The sequence below is a fragment of the Chlorocebus sabaeus genome, chromosome 1 (assembly GCF_047675955.1).
Source record: "Chlorocebus sabaeus isolate Y175 chromosome 1, mChlSab1.0.hap1, whole genome shotgun sequence".
Taxonomy (NCBI): Eukaryota; Metazoa; Chordata; class Mammalia; order Primates; family Cercopithecidae; genus Chlorocebus; species Chlorocebus sabaeus.
Window position 1 is genome coordinate 54,014,397 of NC_132904.1, and position 22,267 is coordinate 54,036,663.

The 22,267-nt window shown below is 40.5% G+C and overlaps 1 protein-coding gene and 1 long non-coding RNA gene across 2 annotated transcripts; one reads left to right on the forward strand and one right to left on the reverse strand.

Annotated features, from left to right (window-relative positions):
- Positions 1 to 908: 908 nt before the first annotated feature.
- LOC140712235 (uncharacterized) lies at positions 909 to 5,055 on the reverse strand. The gene is made up of 3 exons (XR_012093740.1): positions 4,990 to 5,055; positions 2,388 to 2,480; positions 909 to 1,790 (listed from the first exon to the last, which is right to left on the reverse strand). It is a non-coding gene; the product is annotated as an uncharacterized lncRNA (long non-coding RNA).
- Positions 5,056 to 5,151: 96 nt separating this feature from the next.
- On the forward strand, positions 5,152 to 10,434 carry ZBED5 (zinc finger BED-type containing 5). The gene is made up of 3 exons (XM_008006713.3): positions 5,152 to 5,386; positions 6,984 to 7,097; positions 8,145 to 10,434. The coding sequence occupies exon 3, from the start codon at positions 8,364 to 8,366 to the stop codon at positions 10,365 to 10,367; it is 2,004 nt and encodes a 667-aa protein (XP_008004904.2). The 5' UTR covers positions 5,152 to 5,386; positions 6,984 to 7,097; positions 8,145 to 8,363; the 3' UTR covers positions 10,368 to 10,434.
- Positions 10,435 to 22,267: the final 11,833 nt, after the last annotated feature.

Genomic DNA, 22,267 nt, shown 5'->3' on the forward strand with positions numbered 1-22,267 from the left:
ACCTATCCCCATCCCCGCTATTGAGCATTTTATATATAGACCAAAGCGGGCCATACAATTTATTCCCTTGTTGGCTGGACTGGGAATCACCACTGCATTTACAACAGTAGCTACAGGCCTAGGAGTCTCACTAACCCAATATACTAAATTATCCAATCAATTAATTTCTGATGTACAAACCTTATCCAGTACTATACAAAATCTACAAGATCAGGTAGACTCATTAGCTGAAGTAGTTCTCCAAAATAGAAGAGGTCTAGAGGGATCTGTTTGGCTTTACAGGAAAGATGCTGTTTTTATGCTAACAAATCCGGGATCGTTAGAGACAAAATAAAGACCTTACAAGAAGAGCTAGAAAAACGCAGAAAAGACCTGGCCGCCAATCCGCTTTGGACTGGACTCCACGGACTTCTCCCTTATCTCCTACCATTTCTAGGTCCTTTACTTACCCTTCTACTCTTTCTCACTCTTGGGCCTATAATCCTTAATAAGCTTATGGCATTCGTCAGACGACAAATTGAGGCCTTCCAGGCCAAGCCTATACAGGTCCATTATCATCATCTTGAGATGTCTGAACATGGTGAGTCTTATCCGCCCTTATAAGACCACCTCCCCTGTGAGCTGAACTGGACAGTCAATGACAGGTAAGAGGACACCACCCCCAATTGAGCCTAAGACAGGAGGGCCGCCCTTGCTGCTGCCTAATCCCATGACAGGCTTAAAAGGTGGTGATGAGTTGACCCAACCTAAGACAGGCGCAGTTCCCGAGGGGCTATCTCTCATCATGAAATAATAAAAAAGGGGGACCTGTCCAGAGCTGCGTGGCCTGGCCATAGCGATCATAACTGACGACTGACGCCTGAGCTCTATACATTTCCACTTTATGCCTCCTCCCTAGATTTACTTAACTTCCTTGTTCTGCTGTCTCATACGCCAGTACAAAATGGCACTCTTCAGGGTTCTTCATCACCCATTTTCCCGCGCCCGGGAAAATGATCAACTTACAGCGCAGGCGCCATCCTGCGCCCGGGGAAAATTACCAACCGATGGCGCAGGCGCAACATGACGTCCCACCGAAGAAACCAATACCTACCTGGCCACGCCCACCGCAGGGCCACCATCATCGCCCTGGCCCAACCTCCACCCCTGCCGGTCTATATAAGGCATTACACTGCCACCAATAAACGAGACTTGATCAGGATACTGTCTTGTCTCCATTTCTCGTGTCTCTTGTCCCCCCGAGTTCCCACTCCCTCTTCTAGGGCCTACATTGACGATCCCGCAGGATGGGACAATAAATCTCAAAATTTTTATATAAAAACATGGACAATCACTTTCACTTATGCTCTGCTATGGTTTAATTCACAAGCATTAACAGACTAAATATTCCTTAAATATTTAACATCATTTGCATAATCAACTAATCACATTTTCTTAAACATTTTAAACTACAATTACAAATGTAATATATCTAACATCTAGCCAGTGAAATTTTTATAAACACATAACTCTTGCAAATATAATACCAATAAACCAATCATACATGTGGTCACGAAATTCCCTTAAATGTTTCATACATCTCGAAGGCTGACAAAGCACACAACACCTCAATAATGATAACTTTCACAAAAACAATGAAACTATGTTAATTTACCATCTTTATATTAAAGGTTCCAAATTGTGGCCCACGTGAAGATGCGTCACTCAGCTATTCCTTCAAGCAAGGACTCTGCCCTGCTTAGGACCTCAGCTGCAGTCATGCCGTTCCCAGGGCAGCCCACATCTAGTAACTGAGGGAGGAAGGGAGGAGTATAAACGTAAGGGTGACACACTCTGACCTACAATACTGGCTACATAGTTTTCTGTCTCATGATCTGCTTCTGGAAAACCTAGTGCAACACAAATTAACTCATAAAACCAACTTGAACACAATTGTCATCTCAGATGTCCTACAGCAACTGAGGTTGCAAATTTGGGGTTTCAGTCACAATTTTTGTTACTCCTTCCAGCGATTATTTGACTTGAGCCACAGGTTAACAAACTGAGTCCTTTTTTTTTCCCCAAGAACTGAGAGAGGTACTGAGTCCTTTTTAATGGTGAGGCTCAGCCTCCATCCTTAATACATTACTGTAATATTATTCACAATAGTTTTCTGCCTAATATAAATCAAGTATGCACACAAACACAGTTTGTAGTTCCCACAACCAGCATAATATCTAATCTAGGTTCTGCCACTAATTAGTTCTTGGAACTGGGGTAAGTTATTTACCTCTTTGTGCTTAATTTCCTTATCTGTAAAATAAGGTTAATCATCTAATAAAATTGTTGTGAACAGTAAAAGACTTAATACATTTACAAGTGTATAGGCCAGGCCTGGTGGCTCATACCTGTAATCTCAGCACTTTGGGAAGCCAAGGCAGGTGAATCGTTTGAGCCCAAGAGTTCGAGATCAGCCTAGGTAACATGGCGAAACCCCATCGCTATAAAAAAATACAAAAATTAGCCGCACATGGTGGCATGCACCTGTAGTCCCAGCTACTCAGGAGACTGAGGTGGAAAGATCATTTGAGCCCAGGAGGCTGAGGTTGCACAGAACCAAGATCGTGCCACTGCACTCCAGCATGGGCAACAGAGTGAGACCTGACTCAAAAAGCAAAAACAAAAAAAGCATATACAATAGCTTCCCAGCCTACACTATGTATTTAATAAATTCTAGCTATGTATTACTGGTCTGAGTTCTACATTGTATTTTTTCTTATCTGTCTTATCTCATCAACATTCTATAATAATTTGACAAAACGATAACAAAAAAGTTACGTTTCACGAACTTTAATTATGAGACACTTCAGATTTGGGGCCCTATATTAATCCATTCTCACACTGCTATAAAGAAATACAGAGACTGGGTAATTTATAAAGGAAAGAGGTTTAATTTACTCAGTTGCCCATGGCTGGGCAGCCTCACAAAATTTTCCAATCATGGAGGAAGGGGAAGTAGGCACGTCTTACAGGGCAGGTCTTACATGGCGGCAGGTGAGAGACAGCATGTGAGACCGCAGGAAAAACTACCATTTATAAAACCATCAGATCTTGTGAGAATTCACTTACTATCAGAACAGCATGGGAGAAACCATCCTCATCATCTAATCACTTTAATCCCTCCATACATGGGGATTATAATTCGATGTAAGATTTGGGTAGCGACACAGAGTCAAATCATATCAGGACCTAATTCCTAAACTTTAGATGAACTTATTTAAACCCTACTCCACCTATCAGTTTAGTATTCTGGGTTTTCCCTCTTCCTGAAGATGTAAACTAGATGTGTAAAGATTGGTTTGGGAGCCTATTGCAAGGACAAAAAACCAAACACCACATGTTCTCACTCATAGGTGGGAATTGAACAATGAGAACACTTGGACACAGGAAGGGGAACATCACACACCGGGGCCTGGTGTGGGGTGCGGTGAGAGGGGAGGGATAGTGTTAGGAGATATACCTAATGTAAATGATGAGTTAACGAATTGCAGCACACCCACATGGCACATGTATACATATGTAACAAACCTGCACATTGTGCACATATACCCTAGAACTTAAAGTATAATAATAAAAATAAATAAAAAATTAAAAAATTGGTTTGGAAGCACATGTGTAAAATGTTTTTATAAAATATGAAACAAGAAAACATATTATTCCAATATTATTCCGAAGCGAGGCAACTCCTGCAATTACAAAATAAAATCCTTTGCTCTTCAAGCAAGATTGTACCCCCTTCCCAAAAACGATATATGCATTTATGGTTAAAGTTCAAATGAAACTGATTTAATAGGAATAATTTTAAAATAATAATGAGAATATACGGACAGCTTACTATAGAGTGAGATGAGGTTGTAAATGACTTTAAAACATTTGGAACTAAATGTCAGTCCTAGGAAATTGTCTATGCACTCCTGTAAATTGTCTTATTAAGGGTTAGGTTTCTTTCAACAGTTTAGATATTTGATCAGAAGCATACTGAAGAAAAACGAAAGCTGCTCTTGCTTTTGACCCCAAGTTGGGAATTTTCTGTCATTGGCGCAGTGCCTGAAAATACGATCCAATCTTCATTTAGTCATTTCTACGGAGTCTGGAAAGGCTAAAATATTGCAAATAATAGGACCTACTCGTACTTTCCCCCCTTAAGAAGCGTATCTATTTCAAGGTGCCTATTTGGAAAAACAGATTCCAGGTCTCCACCACGCAACTTAACACAAAATGAAAGCACACAACCTGCAGCCTTTGGCTGTGGTGTTTCTAAAAACAAGGAAGGGCACACAACCATGGCTTAAAATATCCGAAAGCTGCAGCCCACAAAGAGTATTTCAGGGCGGGCTGGCCGTTCCCTCCAGGCAACCGTTCAGTGCAGGCGGCCCGGCGTTCCTGCGGGGAGGGCGCCACTGTGATGCAAAGACATCAAGCGGACTTTCTGCTTGCCCGTGGACGCCGCTGTCCCTATCCAGTCCTGTACTGCGGCTCCCCAGACTACTTCGGGCCACCCAAGAGGTCTGGCGGGGTCTGCGCCAGATCAGCGCCCGCTCGTCAGGCTCAGCTCTCCGCACAGCCGAGGCCGGCCAGGCCCCTAGACACTCCGTCGTCGGGTGTGGGGCGGAGAAGCAAAGGGCGAGTTTTCTTCCCAGATTCCAGTGGGAAACCAAGAAAAGGAGGTGGCGGCTGTGTAAACTGGGCCCGGGGTAAGGCCTCCGGGAACAAAAGAGGTGGCGAACGCACAGCAGCCGAGGTTCTGCGTGCTCCTTTGGGGCCACCACGAATCCCCGTTAATCACCCCCATCCGGGCCGAGCGCCAAAAATGATGAAAATGCAGATTCATGGGTTGCACTCCAGCCCTACGGTATCACCAACCGTATCTGGCATTACCCAGGAATCTGCATTCCCCACGAGCGCCCGGGCCGACGGGGCTAGTAAAGTTTGGGAACAATTGCTTCATACCCAGCAGGTCCGCTATCACCAAGGTAGCACGGCCACTGCAGCTGCGGCTGTGGCTACGGCTGGGCTGCGCCTCAACCGACCTTGGTCCTTTCCTTTGGTCCCGCCCCGCTGCTCAGCGCGGATTGGTGGCGGGATACAAATCTGGCGCTGATTGGGCGGCGGTAGAGTCGCTCGTAAAGACTGTAAGGTTCGGGTCCTCTAGAGTGCTAAATTTATCTTCAGACCAGCGACCGCGCCAGCCGCGAATTGGATATCTATGGAGATGGCCTAGGCGGTATCCCTGAGCTGAGAGCATCACCCTGTCCCCGAATCCTTCTTTCCTCTGTTTTGTTTTTCATTCCCCTCCCCCTCCAGTCCACGACGACTGGCTGTTGACCCCGTTCAGGCCTCGGTGAAGGTGAGGAGCAGAGCCGCCGCCGCGGCTAAGCGGTGCGCTGTGAAATGGCCGCTTCCTGGAACTGCCTAAAATGGCGGTCGCGGGCTCAGCTGGGGACCGCGGCGCTGCTGTGCAGCCCAGCCGCGCCGAAGACCGTTCTCTTCATCGCTGATGGAGATGAAATAGAGAGATGGTGTTGGGTGCTGAGACGTTTTCATGTGGTCTTTAGCGGAGGCGGCCGCCGGGGGACGCGAGAGGAGTCCTGAGGCGAGGGTGGGCTGCTACTGGTAGGGAGCCCCCCCAGTCGTGGCGGTCTGTGGGCAGCGCGCACCTATGACAGAGAGGAGCTGAGGGATAGTTGGCCCTGGCTGCACATCCAGGTGACCGTTTAACAAAGCATTTAGGTGTTGGAAGGAGCATCCTTTCCCGCCTTTCTGGCTGGCCTGCACTCAGATCCTGCCCTCCTGCCCTAAAGGTATTGTTCCCAGCCGGAACCGCCCGAGGGTAGGGGAGAAAGGATTGTGATACCTGTCAGTTTGCCCAGAGGGAGATTACGGAAGTTTTCCGCGCTCTTCAGGGAGTGGAAAGGAAACTTTACTCTCAGAGGAGTAGATTCTTTGTCCTCGAGCAATTCGGGGAAACACCTTTGAAGAGGTGGGGATGAGGACCTCCTTTCTGAAAACAAAAGCTTCCTACTCGTCTGTGTCTTTCTCTGGCAACGAGGGAGAGGGATCCTAATCTTTTACGTGAACCAGCAGCTCCACAAAGTTCCCCGTTGCAAAATCCAAATGGAGCCTGTGGAAGGAGAATCTGCTTTTTTGCTCCCAATAAGAAGTAGGGCTTTCTGCTGTTGCTAGTATGAGACCCTTGACTTTCTGGCAGTTGTAACCCATTGTTCATTTGTTTCTCTGCATAGCCCAACTCCTAGTAACCAGATTATTTAGTAGTTGGGGAATTAAAAGTATTCAGGAACACACAAGTAATGGCTAGACACATGGGCTATGCAGTCACACTTCTTGGGCTCTGAACTTGGTTTTTCACTTACAAGAGGTGTAGCGAAATATGTTAACCTGTGTGTATCTACCTCTAAAATGGGGTTATTAATAGTCCTTGTCTCTTCATCGATGAGATAGTCTATATGAGGGATTTAGCAGTAATTGGCATACAGTAAAAAATCATCTCTCATTAAACATTGTTTACCTGAGGAGATTGGTTATTGGGGGGCTAAAAATGATTGTAGTGAAAGGATTGTTTCATGTAGTAGTTCTATGTATAATTCCATTTTAGATTCAAGGCCTAGTTTTAGAGACATTGATGAGGCTGTACTTTTAAAAATTAGATTTAGTTTTAAGTTCTTGAAAGTGTGTTGTTGTTGTTGTTAACATGTTTCTATGAAGTCAGTAGGTGGGGGAACATCTCAAAGCAGCCAAATTGCCAGCATATTGAACAGGATGAAAATGTTAGAATTTTTACTATGCTAAGCATCTTCTCTCAGTCCAAGATCTGCATTGCAGTAAAGAATCACTCACACTGCTTAGATCCAGAAAGAATAAACCCTTCTTACGGGTTTATAGTTAGTTCTTGTTACTGTGTCTAATTGTAATTTTTCTCGTTATAGGCTTTTGGTTACTCCCCTTCCCACCCCATTCCTTAATTTTATTCTTTTGAAGAGTGCATTTCAAGCTGCCAAGGTGGAGAGAGGGATTACAGAAAGGAGAACACCTTATTTCAGGTATCTTACCTTCTACCCCTTAATAGGAGAACCATTTTGACTCAGGATCTAACATGAGAATACAAAATTTACTCTATAGCCAGGTTATAAAGTTTAAATCAAAAGTAGCTATACTTGGATAGACATAATTTGTATGCCTTAATTTATAGAGTGAACAGTATTCTTTAGCAATCCTTAGATTGCATTATTCTTTTAATATTGATTTGTTTTATTATATGAAAAATAAACCTCTTAAATGAGAGTTTATATTTTTTTAGATCCCAGTTAAGTCTTCACCTGTTGTATAAATAGAATGCAGAGTAATTTGTAAAAATATACGTTACTTTCATTGAGTCTTAATTTGGATAATATAAACATTTATATAATTTAAGTCCAGAGAAACAGTACCTAACTTTTGATATACAATTTATTCTTCATTGTTAACATAGCATTTAGGATACAGTAGAATTATGTTTATGTATCTCGTAAAACTTGGAACTGTCTGTGTATTTAATTCTCTTCTTCAGAATTGTTGCTAACCCTGAAGGGACTTCAGATACATAATAGTATCAACAACTAATACATCTAATGGCAGTAGGCATCGAAAGCTAAAAGAGATTTCACAATACTACATACCATGAGACAGGGCTGATAAATCGTGGCCCATGCTGTCTGGTTTTGTACGTAAAGTTTTATTGGAACACACCCGTGCCCGTTCTTTCATGTATTGTCTATGGCTGCTGTCATGTTACAACTACACAGTTGAGTAGTTGCAACAGAGACTATATGGCCCTTTACAAAAAAAGCCTGCCAACCCCTGCCATGGGACGTATTCTTCAAGGTCCCTTTCTTAAAAGTATGTATAACAACTCTTAATAATTTCTTGGCTCAATGATTCCCAAATTATGTTTTATAGAAAATTAATATTCTCTAAGTTAATAAATGTTTTGAGAAAAAGATTGAAGCTAATAGTAGTTTTTCTTTATGGTTGATTTTAATATGTTTAAATATGAGATTACTAAACTCATTTCTATAGCTTTTATTTTTATGTGATAATCTACCTTTAAGAAAAGGTGTACCATACCTGAGAGCACCAGGAAGTCGCATGAGAGATCACCTGATACATGAACGTATGATGTTCCATCTGCGCATTGATGGATAGGCAGCATTTAGAAATTAACTGATGTGTTGCTGTATATCATCTCTTTGATGATTGCTCGTCTTCTTTGTATCCTGTCTTAAAGTTTCATCACATTTGCGATACTCGATGTCTGTTCTAAATTAACCATGTTTTGTACCACAAACTCATTGCCCATGGATCTGTTGCTGAAACAAGGAAGTCTTAAACAAGAAGTGGAATCTTTCTGTTATCAGATTGTGTCTGAATCAAATGATCAGAAAGTTGGGATATTACAAAGTGAAGATAAACAGCTGCAACCTTCAGTTTCTAAAAAATCAGAAGGTGAGCTTTCCAGGATCAAATTTATATCCAATTCCAACAAAATAACATTTAGTAAAAAACCAAAAAGAAGAAAATATGATGAAAGTTATTTGTCTTTTGGATTTACTTACTTCGGGAATAGAGATGCACCTCATGCTCAGTGTGTATTATGTAAGAAAATTTTATCGAATAGCTCTTTAGCCCCTAGTAAGCTTCGAAGACATTTGGAAACTAAACATGCTGCATATAAAGACAAAGACATAAGCTTTTTCAAGCAACATCTTGATTCACCTGAAAATAATAAACCCCCAACACCTAAAATTGTGAATACAGATAATGAAAGTGCTACAGAAGCATCATACAATGTAAGTTACCATATAGCATTGAGTGGAGAGGCTCATACTATTGGAGAATTGCTTATCAAACCTTGTGCAAAAGATGTAGTGATGCGGATGTTTGATGAACAATATAGTAAAAAGATAGATGCAGTACAGCTATCAAACAGTACTGTTGCACGTCGAATTAAGGATCTAGCTGCTGACATTGAAGAAGAGCTTGTTTGTAGACTGAAAATTTGTGATGGGTTTTCACTGCAACTAGATGAATCAGCTGATGTTTCAGGACTTGCTGTGCTGCTTGTGTTTGTTCGTTATAGGTTTAATAAGTCTATTGAAGAAGACCTACTCCTGTGTGAATCTTTGCAAAGTAATGCTACCGGTGAAGAAATATTCAACTGTGTCAACAGTTTTATGCAGAAACATGAAATTGAATGGGAAAAATGTGTTGATGTTTGTAGTGATGCTTCTAGGGCAATGGATGGGAAAATTGCCGAGGCTGTCACCTTAATAAAATATGTGGCTCCCGAAAGCACCAGTAGTCACTGCCTATTATATAGACATGCACTAGCAGTTAAAATAATGCCTACATCTCTAAAAAATGTGCTAGACCAGGCAGTACAAATCATCAATTATATTAAAGCTCGACCACATCAATCCAGACTATTAAAAATTTTATGTGAGGAAATGGGTGCTCAGCACACAGCACTTCTTCTAAATACAGAGGTGAGGTGGCTTTCTCGAGGTAAAGTTCTTGTAAGACTTTTTGAACTTCGTCGTGAACTTTTGGTTTTCATGGATTCTGCTTTTCGACTATCTGATTGTTTAACAAATTCGTCTTGGCTGCTAAGACTTGCGTATCTTGCAGATATTTTTACTAAATTAAATGAAGTTAATTTGTCAATGCAAGGAAAAAATGTGACTGTTTTTACAGTATTTGATAAAATGTCGTCATTGTTAAGAAAATTGGAATTTTGGGCCTCATCTGTAGAAGAAGAAAACTTTGATTGTTTTCCCACACTCAGTGATTTTTTGACTGAAATTAATTCTACAGTTGATAAAGATATTTGCAGTGCCATTGTGCAGCACCTAAGGGGTTTGCGCTGTACTCTGTTAAAATACTTTCCTGTAACAAATGATAATAATGCTTGGGTTAGAAATCCATTTACAGTTACTGTTAAACCAGTTTCATTAGTAGCACGGGACTATGAGAGCCTGATTGATTTAACATCTGATTCTCAAGTGAAACAGAACTTCAGTGAACTTTCACTAAATGATTTTTGGAGTAGCCTAATTCAGGAATACCCAAGCATTGCAAGGCGTGCAGTGCGTGTACTTCTTCCTTTTGCTACAATGCACCTGTGTGAAACGGGGTTTTCATATTACGCTGCAACAAAAACAAAATATAGGAAAAGACTTGATGCTGCACCACATATGCGAATCCGACTTAGCAACATTACACCTAATATTAAGCGGATATGTGATAAAAAGACACAAAAACACTGTTCTCATTAAAATTGGAGGAGTTTGCATGTCTCATGATAACCAAATGTAAGATGAAAATAAAAGATGATTTACTTCATCTCTGGTATTTGGGGGTTTTAAATAAAATAATTCAATTTTTTATACTATTTAGATTTTAAGAAAGCTAAAGAATCAAAAATTTTAAACATATTGTGTTATTATTGGTATTTCTTTACATTGTAATTGTAAAGGGTTCCGTGATCATAACTGGGAAATAGTGATCCACAAGATGAAGTCCCAGTCCCTTAGCATCTCTCTTCAGGATCTAATCCCTACCAATCTTTCCCTGTCTACCCTGCAGCTCTCCAATCCCATGGAACTTCTTGCCTTTCCCTAAATATATCACACTGTTTTATGGTTTCAGGTCTCAAAAAACGATTCTGTCCCCGTCTTACTTTCTGATAGGCTCCTAATTGCTTCAACACTTTGACTTGTAGATACTTTCATTCTCTGTATCTTCCTGTTTTGATCCTGTTTCACACTTGTATTTAATGTTTGTGTCTGTCTCTACTGTGAACTCCTTGATGGTCTCATGGTTGCCAATGTTTTCAGACTGAGCTCTTATCGAGTCTCATCCAAATCTGTATCTTCATTATGGAGTCTCATCCAAATCTGTATCTTCATTATCTGGAAAAAGACTTTACTAAATTAGATGCTCAGTAAAGGCAAAAAGTGTTGGTGAAAGTGAACCAACAAAAAATGGAAGAGGGGATTTCCTACATTCATTGATTGCTATGGTAGCAGGTGTATGCATTGCTACCCTTTGGGTTTTTTGGCTCACTTATTCTATTAACTAGAGTTCAATGTGGCCATTATGCAGAAGTCATCAAGGAATGTCATAGTTTTATGATTCAGGCTGAACTATTGAGGGAGAGGGGATGAAGTATGAAGAGCGTTTTCAGATACTTTTTTTTCTTAGTTCCTATATAGATTATTGTAAATTCCACATATAGTATAAATTAATGAGACTTTACTGTAGTCAGAGATGCTTAGACCAGAAATCAGTTTGTTCTTATAATACTGTAAATTCCTGACTGAATTTCCTGTCTCTGGGCTACTTTTGCTATGTCACGTCATGCAGTACAGTTCACCAACTCAGTGTTAAATATTTATGTTACTCCTGTAGTCAAGAAGTCACGTCATGCAGTACAGTTCACCAACTCAGTGTTAAATATTTATGTTACTCCTGTAGTCAAGAACTACTGTAGATAACCATTATTTAATCTCATTTGTTGAAACTTCTGTTTTAGGGAGTAGAGGTACCACCCTCCACCATTAAGGCAGAATGTGGTAAAATGACTAGGTTCAAGTACCTACTTTGTAATGTACAATAATCTGAACTTCTTGAATCTCAGTAGTTTCATCTATAAAATTACAATTATGCCTCCTTCGAAGGGTTGTTATGAAGATTAAATGTGAGTGTATAAATGTAAAGCTCTTAACAGTAGATGATCAGGATAGGTGTACAGCATATATTAGTTCTGTGCCACATCCAACCATGTTTCAGTTAAACTTGAATCTACACTTCACACTTGTAATCTGAATTTTTATTTTCTGGAGACTCCAGTTTACCAGACCATGGGACATTTCCTGATCCAAGGCAACAAGATTACACACTTCTAGCCCAGGATTTTCCCCCTTATTGCCTTATTAAGCACTTATTTATCTGTGAGGAACTTTATTTTATTTTATTTACTTATTTTTTCGAGACAGAGTCTCGCTCTGTCACCCAGGCTGGAGTACAGTGGCACGATCTCGGCTCACTGCAACCTCTGCCTCCCGGGTTCAACCAATTCTCGTGCCTCAGCCTCCCTAGTAGCTGGGATTACAAGCATGTCCCACCCCTACCCCCACCCCAGCTAATTTTTGTTTGTTTGTTTGTTTTGATACAGAGTTTCACTCTTTCCCCCATGCTGGAGTAAAGTGGTGTGATCTTGGCTCACTGCAACCTCCATCTCCATCCACCCCGCCCTGCCCCTCGGCCAGGTTCAGGAGATTCTCCTGCCTTAACCTCCCGAGAAGCTGGAATTACAGGCGCATGCCACCACACCTGGCTAATTTTTCTATTTTTAGTAGAGACGGTTTCTCCAACATGATTTCTCCATGTTGGCCAGGCTGGTCCCAAATCTTGACCTCAGGTGATCCACCCACCTCGGCCTCCCAAAGTGCTAAAATTGCAGGCATAAGCCACCACACCTGGCCTAATTTTTGTATTTTTATTAGTGACAGGGTTTCACCATGTTGGCCAGGCTGATCTTGAACTCCTGACCTCAGGTGATCTGCCCACCTAGGTCTCCTAAAGTGCTGGGATTACAGGCGTGAGCCACTGCTCCCAGCCTGTCAGGCACTTTGATGGTTGCTTTGTATTTATCTATAATCTTTACAACAATCTCATGGGATTCAGTCATTTTTGGACTTGCCCTAGGTCATAAGTAATTAGCAGAATTTAGTTTAAAATAAGTCTCTCCCAAAGACAGTGCTTTTTCCCATCACTGCCTTCTGAACTTTTCTAAGACTCAGTGACTTGGAAGTACAGCCTGAAACTCCCTTCTAGAATCTAGACATTTCTTTGAAGTTTTGCGTGTACTTCTAAATTCACCCAAAATTGACTGTCTAATTTAAAATATGACTGCTGCTTTTCATGTAAAATATAGAGTAAATTGCTGTCAACTACTAATTCCTTAGAAGATGTATCATAATTTCTTGTATATGCAATGCTTTTTATTTATTAGTCCGAAAATTATACCCTAGTTTGAGAAGGATGTGCAGTGCCTTAATATCTGTCCAGCATGTACCTCAAGCCTGGTAACTAGACTCCTGTGATTGCTGACTTTGAGCCATTGATTAGATTATTTGTCCAAGATGTCAGCCTCTTAAAATATAAACCATTCTTGTTTTCCAGTTCTTTTCCCTAATCTTGGAGAGTCTAGATTCCTGCATTTAAGTCCAAGTCCATTATCTGGGACCCTGCTGTCTGCTACTAGACCTTTTTAATGCTGACCCTACCCATCTTGGTTCTTGATGCCAACTGTTCACCTCATCTGTAACGTATCAGGACTAAATTATGGATACATGCATGGCTAGTGAGAATGGACGTTTAGCACCTGAAGGTGGGTCTGGTGGACAACAGACAAGTTGAGTTCCAGATAGCAACTAGTTCTAGATTACCCTAACCTAAATGTAGTTTACGTGAATGAATCCCAAAAAGAGGATTATTTTCCTTTTTATTTAAACCCTACCTGCCCTTCAGAATTGGCTGCTTATTCTCTAAATAAAACCAAAGGAAACCAAGTAACAAGCACTGCCAGCCTCATTTCCTTCCATACTTCCAAAGCCCTTTGGTTACCCTTCTACCACGGTAATGTCCCTGAGACTAATAGCGAAGCATTCTCTGGAGCTGGAGGGAAACCTCTAACAAACCCTTTTACACAAAAGAGAGAACAACTCTTAGAGGAAGAAATGAATATCATTCCATTTAATAAATGGAAGAGCTATTTGGGGACTAAATTATATTCTCATGGCACCCTCACATGGTAGCTACTCTTCCAACTGATGCATAAAACAGTAAAATTCCCCTGATGTGTCCAACCCAAAAGGACTTTCCCACTTTTAATCCCTATATTTACAATAATTGAAATTGCCTTGATTTCTTAATTATAATTATTTCATAAGTTAGTCTTGCCCTATCACCACACATACAAAAATACACCATAAGCTCTTTGTAGCTATGATGGGTCATTCATAAATCTTAGTAAATTTCTAATAATATGAAAAGTAAACAGTGAATTGAGTTTCCTAGCTTAAAAAGTGAAGTATTAAGGTAAAATACAATTCCTACTATATGTAACATTACGAAAATTAACTTTGGCCCAGTGCAGTGGCTCACGCCTGTAATCTCAGCATTTTAGGAAGCCAACATGGGCAGATCACTTGAGCTCACAGGTTTCAGACTAGCCTGGGCCACATGGCAAAGTGCCATCTCTACAAAAAAAATACAAAAGTTAGCTGTGTGTGGTGATGCATGCCGGTTGCCTTAACCTCACTTAAATAGATAAGGCAGTAACAAGTCTTTGGTTTTCAGACACTTCAAAAGCAATATTTGTTTTTTTAGAGACAGGGTCTCTGTTATCCCAGCTACAGTGCAGTGGCATAATCATAGCTCACTGTAACCTCACTCCTGGGCTCAAGGTATCCTCCCACCTCAGCCTTCTGAGCAGCTAGGACTGCAGGTATGCACCACCATACCCAGCTTTTTTTAAATTCTTTTTTCAGAGACTAGGTCTTGGTATGTCACCTAGACTGGACTGGAACTCCTAGCCTCAAGCCATTCTCCCGCCTCAGACTTTCCAAGTGTTGGGATTACAGGCATGAGCTACCAGCCAACAGCATTTCTTTAATAAATTCACCTGTTGCCTTAAAAGTGCAGCTTTGCTGCCCAAAATATAAGTCACCTACAGTTCTTGAAAGAATTTGTCAGCTATGTAAACCTAGTTGCCTCTGGAACTTACATGTTTGTTTACTTTTGTTTTTAAAAGTTGGCATAAGTATACTGTTAATTAGTACAATGGAAAGAATTCTTAAGTGGGTGTCAAGAGATGTGTTCTGCTACTAATTAACTGTCTTAAGTAAGTTCACTCTTCTCTCTAGGCCTTAGTTTCTTAAGTGAAAGGTTTTGAACTAGAATGAGCTTTCAGCTTGGCATGGTTGTTCACACCTGTAATCCCAACATTTTGAGAGGCCAAAGGAGGATTCTTTGAGGCCAGAAATAATTCAAGATCAGCCTGGGCAACATAGCAAGACCCCATCTCTAAAAAAAAAAAAAAAAAATGGTAATTAACTGAGCATGGTGGCTTGCACCTGTAGTCCTAGCTGTTCCGGAGGCTGAGATGGGAAGATTGCTTGAGCCCAGGAGTTGAAGACCAGCCTGGGCAACATGGCTATACCTTGTCTCGACAAAAATAAAAAAATTAGGAGTGGTGATACATGCCTGTGATTCTAGCAACTCAGGAGGTGAGGCAGGAGAATCACTTGAGCCCAAGAGATAGAGAATGCAATGAGCTGTGATTGCATCACTGCATTCCAGCCTGGGTGACTGAATGAGACCCTGTCTCAAATAAATAAATAAATAAATGGACTGAGTTCTAAAGTTCCTGTCACATAAGATCAAAATTTAAACATAAGTAAAGATTAGGGTGATAAGATGTACACTTTCCACCAACCAAATGATAAAATGTGAGTTTCTCCATCATGGATACTTGTTGGATGGAAAGAATGAAATACTTTTTTGGAATGGATAAATACTTTGAAATTTAGAAGACATTGGAGGGGAAATGAAAATGTTTGGTTATGACTGTATTGGAATCCAGTAACTAAAGTGTCGAGCAGGCTGTAGTGGAAATTGTGGGCTATCTCCCCAGCATGTATTTTCCTCTTCTAAATCATACTCTGATTTTACTTCAGGTATCCATTCTTTCCCTACTTAATCAAAAGCTGACCCTACTCCAGTTTTAGGAGTCAACTTGTTTTGTCTAAGATGGTAGCTTTCAAACTTTTTTTGACGCCAATCCACAAGTAGATTTTATCTTGTGATCCAGGTGTGTTTGTATGTATACACCAAAGTTTCATAAAACAGTACTAACTCATCATATATTTTATGCAGTTTCAAATTTTATAGTCTAGTTAATTTTTTCAGTAATGGTTATAACCCAAGACTTAATTTCCTAATTCATTCTCAGGTTATGGACCACTGTTTGAAAGACACTGGTGAGTGTAATGCAATTGCCCTTAGAAAAATTGTTGAGAAACCTGGTTAAAAGCCTGCTGGAGGTATAGTATTACTCTGACCACAGAATTGGTCCAGGAATAGTATGTGATTCAATACAAACCAGAGAAAAGCAAGGGCAATAGTATGGGGGCTTTAAAAAAAGATATTTCCTCACTCTTAAGGAAAAGATAAGTGTCCTGTGTATCTGAGAGCAAGAATAATGCCACTCTAGCTGCCCAGCTGTGGTTAAAGCCACAATACAACGAAGAGGGCAGAGGCCTCATATGGTAATCTGAGTGCCTACATTTGTCTCTAACTTGCTAAAATTTCAGGCATGCTGAAAGAAATATCAAACTTAGACTAAATCTATCTATAGCAACGCCAAGAAACAAAAAAGATGTGTTTGCTCTCAAAGAATTTACATTCTAGTGGGAGAGAGAGACTGTAGTAAGTGCTACAAGGAAATTTTTTCAAAAGAGTAAATGAAGCAGGGTCTTAACTGCAAGTGATCTAAGAAGGTCTTTCCAAGGAAATGAGATTTGAGCTGAGACCTCAGTAATAAGAAGGAGCCAATCAAATGAAGATTGGGGAAAGAATATTCCAGAGGGAAAGAAAGCAAGTACAAATACCCTGATGCAGAAAAGAGTGAGGTATGTCTGAGGAATGCATCATAGAAATTGTCAGTAGGTAGGAAGGATGCAGGGCACTCAGGGTCTTATAGGCCAGTATAAGGAGTTTGGATTTTATTTCAACTGTGTTGGGAAACCACTGTGGTTCTCAAACGGGGAATGGGTAGGGGGTAGGTTATTTCCTCTAGGGAGTATTTACAAATGTATGAGGGAATTGAGGGAAGAGCTATTGTAATGAGTATTTTAGACCTGTTAGTATCATATACCCTTTCTTTTGAGAAGCCCAAAACTTTGATGATATTGGGACCCTCAAAAGACTTCTGAGGAGATCCAGCAGTTTAAGGACCCCACTTTAGAAAATACATATATTAATTGGAAGATTCTGTATCTTAATTTTAAGACAGGGATCATACTTTGAACCTCTTTTCATCCCACATAGCACCATGTTAGGCTCCTTGAGACTGTTAAATTGGACAACTACCCAAATTTGGGAACATGCAAAATTTCATTGTCATTACCTTTTGTTGTAAAGAAGTGTAGTGCATTGATCAAACAAAAGCCTGTGATCTATAAAAAACGCCGGAATTTGACTTGTTTTGTTTTTGTTTTAGTTGAGTGAAGGCATGAATATTTGCTAAGCCGCCTCTAGTAACTCTTTAAGTTGGCTTGCTACCACCATGTCCTTTTGGCTGTCACAAATCTTTCCCCACTCTTCTGTTCTTTTGGGAAGAGGAACCCAGAATTCTTAATGGGTAGAAGAGCAAAGACTCACCCCTTACGAATTTCACTGTTGGAATTATTTTTTTAATTTTTAAATTCCCTCCAACTTGAATCACTTTGGATCATACGATTTCAAGACTTCCTGTAGCCCCTGTCATCCTGCCCAAAGTGTGTAAGGAACCCTGATCTGAATAATATAGCACTGAGTAAGCTTGGAATAACAGAAAAAGATTTTATTTCAAGGCTTTTCTCAATGCTACTAAAACAATAAGGATCACTCTGGATGTCCATTTCCAGAGCACTTCCTAGTTGTTAGGCAATTAATTCTGGAGTAGATTATACAGCCATTTTATAGCTATGGAAGAATCACCTAACCTTCCAGAAGCACTTTGGGACTTTTACAGGAGGCCTTTAAAATGCAAAGTGTTGTTTTTGCTATTCTTAGGTGTACAAATGTAAAGGTTAGACATCACTTCTTATATTCTAAGAAGTAAAAAATGGTATATTGTCAAAGTCTCAAGTTTTTGGAATTCTTGACGGATTTTCCCAGGTTCATTCAGTAACATTTATGCACCTTTTTTTCCCCTCAACCAACTGCCTGTTTTGAAAGGCAGGAGTGAAGATGACTGTAGAATACATACCTTAACAGAAATTTCACTTTGCAAACACCCATCCCAGCTTTTTAAAATATTTATGGTATATCAAAGAACCATAATTTGACTACTCAGCTGTCATCAGGAACTAAGCTGACATCCCTTTTCATTTTATTTTTTAATCTCATTTATGTTGAAGGACTAGCCAACATTCCTTTTCAGAAAAAGACTTTGGGGGCAAAAAAAAAAAAATTTCTGACAGTCATACTCTGTACTTATTTTAGAAAATGAGCTGCTCTCAGGCCTCAGTATCCAGTCAAATATAATATAGAACTCTAGTCTGTTTTGAGTCCTACTACAATAATATTTTCACAATAGACTGACTACCAGTTATGAAGTTCTCACATTTGTCCTGTATGCATCAAGTAATTCCAGCAATTCCTAAATAGTGCAGCACCCCCGAACTCTACCTATTCTATTTCTGCTTAATTTTGTACTCTAGGAAAAAAGGCAGAATTTCACCAACTAAACTTTATGCAAGAACATGAGAGAGAAATAGTGCTTAGACTTTGTTAAGGCTTGAAGTTCAAGACACAAACTCTATTGTGAACATCAATGAACAATTGTTTGGTGTATGTATGGAGCATTTACTTGGTAGTTAGCCAGTGAAACACTGAAACATACAACCATGCCTCTGCCTTGTATTACATCACTGCTAGTGAAATGGACTTAGGAATCTGGACAAAGTTAATGTAGCATTTCCAAGTCATAAAATATTTTAAAACATGCTAATTCAGACTAAAGAAATGTTTAATGAAAAGTTTAAATTGTTATTTCCAATTTTATAGAGTAGAACAGGGAATGTAAGATCTGTGAGGGCAGGAACCTTGTCTTACTTATCCACCTCTGTATTCTCAGGGCCTAGAATAATGCCTGATGCCTAATAGTTCATTAATAGATGTATAGTATCTGTATGTGAGTGGTGGGAAAAGGACTAGGTTTGACTCTGAGCTCTGACACTTTCCCGTGTGGACCCTTGTTCAAGTCACTTGAATTCTCTGACCCTCAGTTTCTTCATCTCTTTTAAGAGGAATAATATGTTATTCTGTGTTTTACAGCCCTGATCTGAGAATCAAATAATGTAATACATGTAAAATCCCTATATAAAATGTTATAGCATTATTTAAAATCATTATTTTAAGACTAACAATGTTATAACACAATATTGCCTGGTAGAAATTTTTGGTAGACTTATTTACCCTTTTTTGGTTTTTTGGGGTTTTTTTTTTATCACATATTGGATGCCAGATGCTTTATATATGTATTTCATTTAATCATAATAACAACTCTGTGAGGTAAGCTATCAACCCCATTTTAGAGATGAAGAAACTAAGGCTATGTGTTAGTTACCTATTGCTTAATAAATTGCTCCAAAATGTAGTGGCTTAAAACATCAACATTTATTACCTCAGTTTCTAAACGTCAGGAATCAGGTGGAGCTTAGCTTCAGAGTCTGTCACTGGCTGCGATGAAGGTGTTAGCAAGAGCTGCAGTCATTTCAAGACTCCACTAGAGCCGGGCACGGTGGTTTACGCCTGTAATCCCAGCACTTTGGGAGGCCGAGGCGGGCGGATCACGAGGTCAGGAGATCGAAATCATCCTGGCCAACACGGTGAAGCCCCATCTCTACTAAAAATACAAGATATTAGCCGGGCATGGTGGCGGGGGCCTGTAGTCCCAGCTACTTGGGAGGCTGAGGCAGGAGAATGACGTGAACCCGGGAGGTGGAGCTTGCAGTGAGCCATGATCGCGCCACTGCACTCCAGCCTGGGTGACAGAGCGAGACTCTGTCTCAAAAAATAAAAATAAATAAATAAATGAAAAGACTCCACTAGGGAAGGATCCACTTCCAAGCTTACTCCTGTTGGCAGGATTCGGTTTTTTGCAGGCTGTTGGAAGTTCCTTGAGACGTGGACCTCTACAGGGCAGCTCACAACATTCCAGCAGGCTTCATCGAAGTGAGCAAGTGAGAAAGCACCAGTAAGACCAAAGTCATAATTTTTTGTAACTTAGTTTTGGAGGTGACATCCCACCACTTTTGTTACATTCTATTCATTAAAAGCAAGTCACTAGGTCCAGCCCATATTCAAGGTGAAGGTATTGCACAAGGGCATGAATACCAGGAGGCAGAAATGACAGTGAGCCACTTTAGAAGGCGTCTCCCTCAGGATCAGGGTGCTCAAGTTGCTTATCCAGTTTTACAAAGCTAATGAGTAGCAAACCTGAGATTCCAGGTTACATCTGTCTGACTACAAAGCACACAGTGTTTCATTTCAATATAAATACATAGAATTGTATATATATATTTATTTTATATTATTTTATGTTTATGGTTAGCATAAACTTGCCTAGGAATGAATTTTTCTAAAACATTAAAAATGTTTGGACGGGCACGGTGGCTCATGCTTGTAATCCCAGCACTTTGGGACGCTGAGGCAGGCACATCACGAGGTCAGGAGTTCAAGACCACCCTGACCAACATGGTGAAACCCCATCTCTACTAGCCAGGTGTGGTGCTGTGCGCTTGTAATCCCAGCTACTCAGGAGACTGAGGCAGGAGAATTGCTTGAACCCGGGAGGCAGAGGTTGCAGTGAGCAGAGATGGCACCACTGTACTGCAGCCTGGGCAACAAAGCAAGACTCCATCTCAAAAGAAAAAAAAAAAAAAGTTTGTTTTCTGTTGTAGCATAAGTTACCTTCATTCCAACTTTTTCCTAGGATTGTTCATCCTAATCAATTTTCTTAATAGATAGGGATAGTTAAATATTTTTCATTCTTGGTTTGTGATGATAAATTCCAAGTTTTCGTTCATATTTTTAAAAGCACACAAAGTAGAAGTTACGTCTCAACAACACTGTCTGAAGAAAATAATCTGGTGGATATGCTAGTATTACTAATAGACCTGTGGAGAGCATTTCTTTCATTTGTTAATTCACAGTTTAATGGGGTACAGGGACATACATTTGTAAATAACGATAAAGATTTATGCAGGACCTATGTAAGTTCAGAGAAACATGATGAAGGAAGTGTGAGTCAAAGACAAATTCATAGAGAGAAATGCTGTATTTGAGTCTTAAACCATGAATCTGAATTTATGAGGTGACCAAGGCACTATTATTTTTTGGTTTTTTTTGAAAGCCCTCCTGTTTTTTTAAGAGACAGGATCTCACTCCAGGCTGGAGTGCAATGATGCCTTCATAGCTCACTGCCACCTCAAACTCTTGGCCTCAAGTAATCCTCCCACCTCAGCCCCCGAGTAGGACTATAGGTGCACATCACGATGCTCAGCTAATTATCAATTTTTTGTAGAGATAGGGTCTTGCTATTTTGCCCAGGCTTGTCTCGAATTTCTGGCCTCAAGGAATCCTGCCTCGGCCTCCTAGAATGCTGGAATTATAGATTTGAGCCACCACGTTCAGCCTGCTCAAGATTATTAAAGATTATCAGAGCCCAAATTACCAGCAGACTTGGAATTTTGAGGAGTCTCTGAAAGAAGGGAGATAGGATGAAATTGGCAGAGTAATAATTCAGGCTCAGAAGTTATAGATGGAGTAGGGGAGCAGGAGGCAGGGGTGGAGATGGCATAGTGTCCTAGAACAACTATAAAGGATAACTTTTGGGGAATGGACTTTGAAACCTCTGGTTGGGTTGGCTCCTTCCCTCATTCATTCTTCAAAGCCAAGGGTACCCCAGAATGGCATTTGCCCCTAGTACAGTGACTTTGGAAACTTGGGGCCAATAAGCCAGGCAGTACCCCAATGGCTACACTGTGTCCAGGAAAGGAAGCCTCATTTCACACTCAGAGTGTTAGCTACTGGCATACCCTGTCCAGGATTAAATTTTATCCTTCCCTCACAATCACTAGAGCAAACTATGATAAACAGAAGTGGCATCATACACAGAGAACAGGAAATAACAAGATGAGAACAAAATAAGGAACAATTAGCCAGGTGCGGTGGCTCACACCTGTAATCCCAGCACTTTGGGAGGCCGAGGCGGGCGGATCATGAGGTCAGGAGATCGAGACCATCCTGGCTAACATGGTGAAACCCCATCTCTACTGAAAATACAAAAAATTAGCCAGGTGTGGTGGCAGGCGCCTGTAGTCCCAGCTACTCGGAAGAC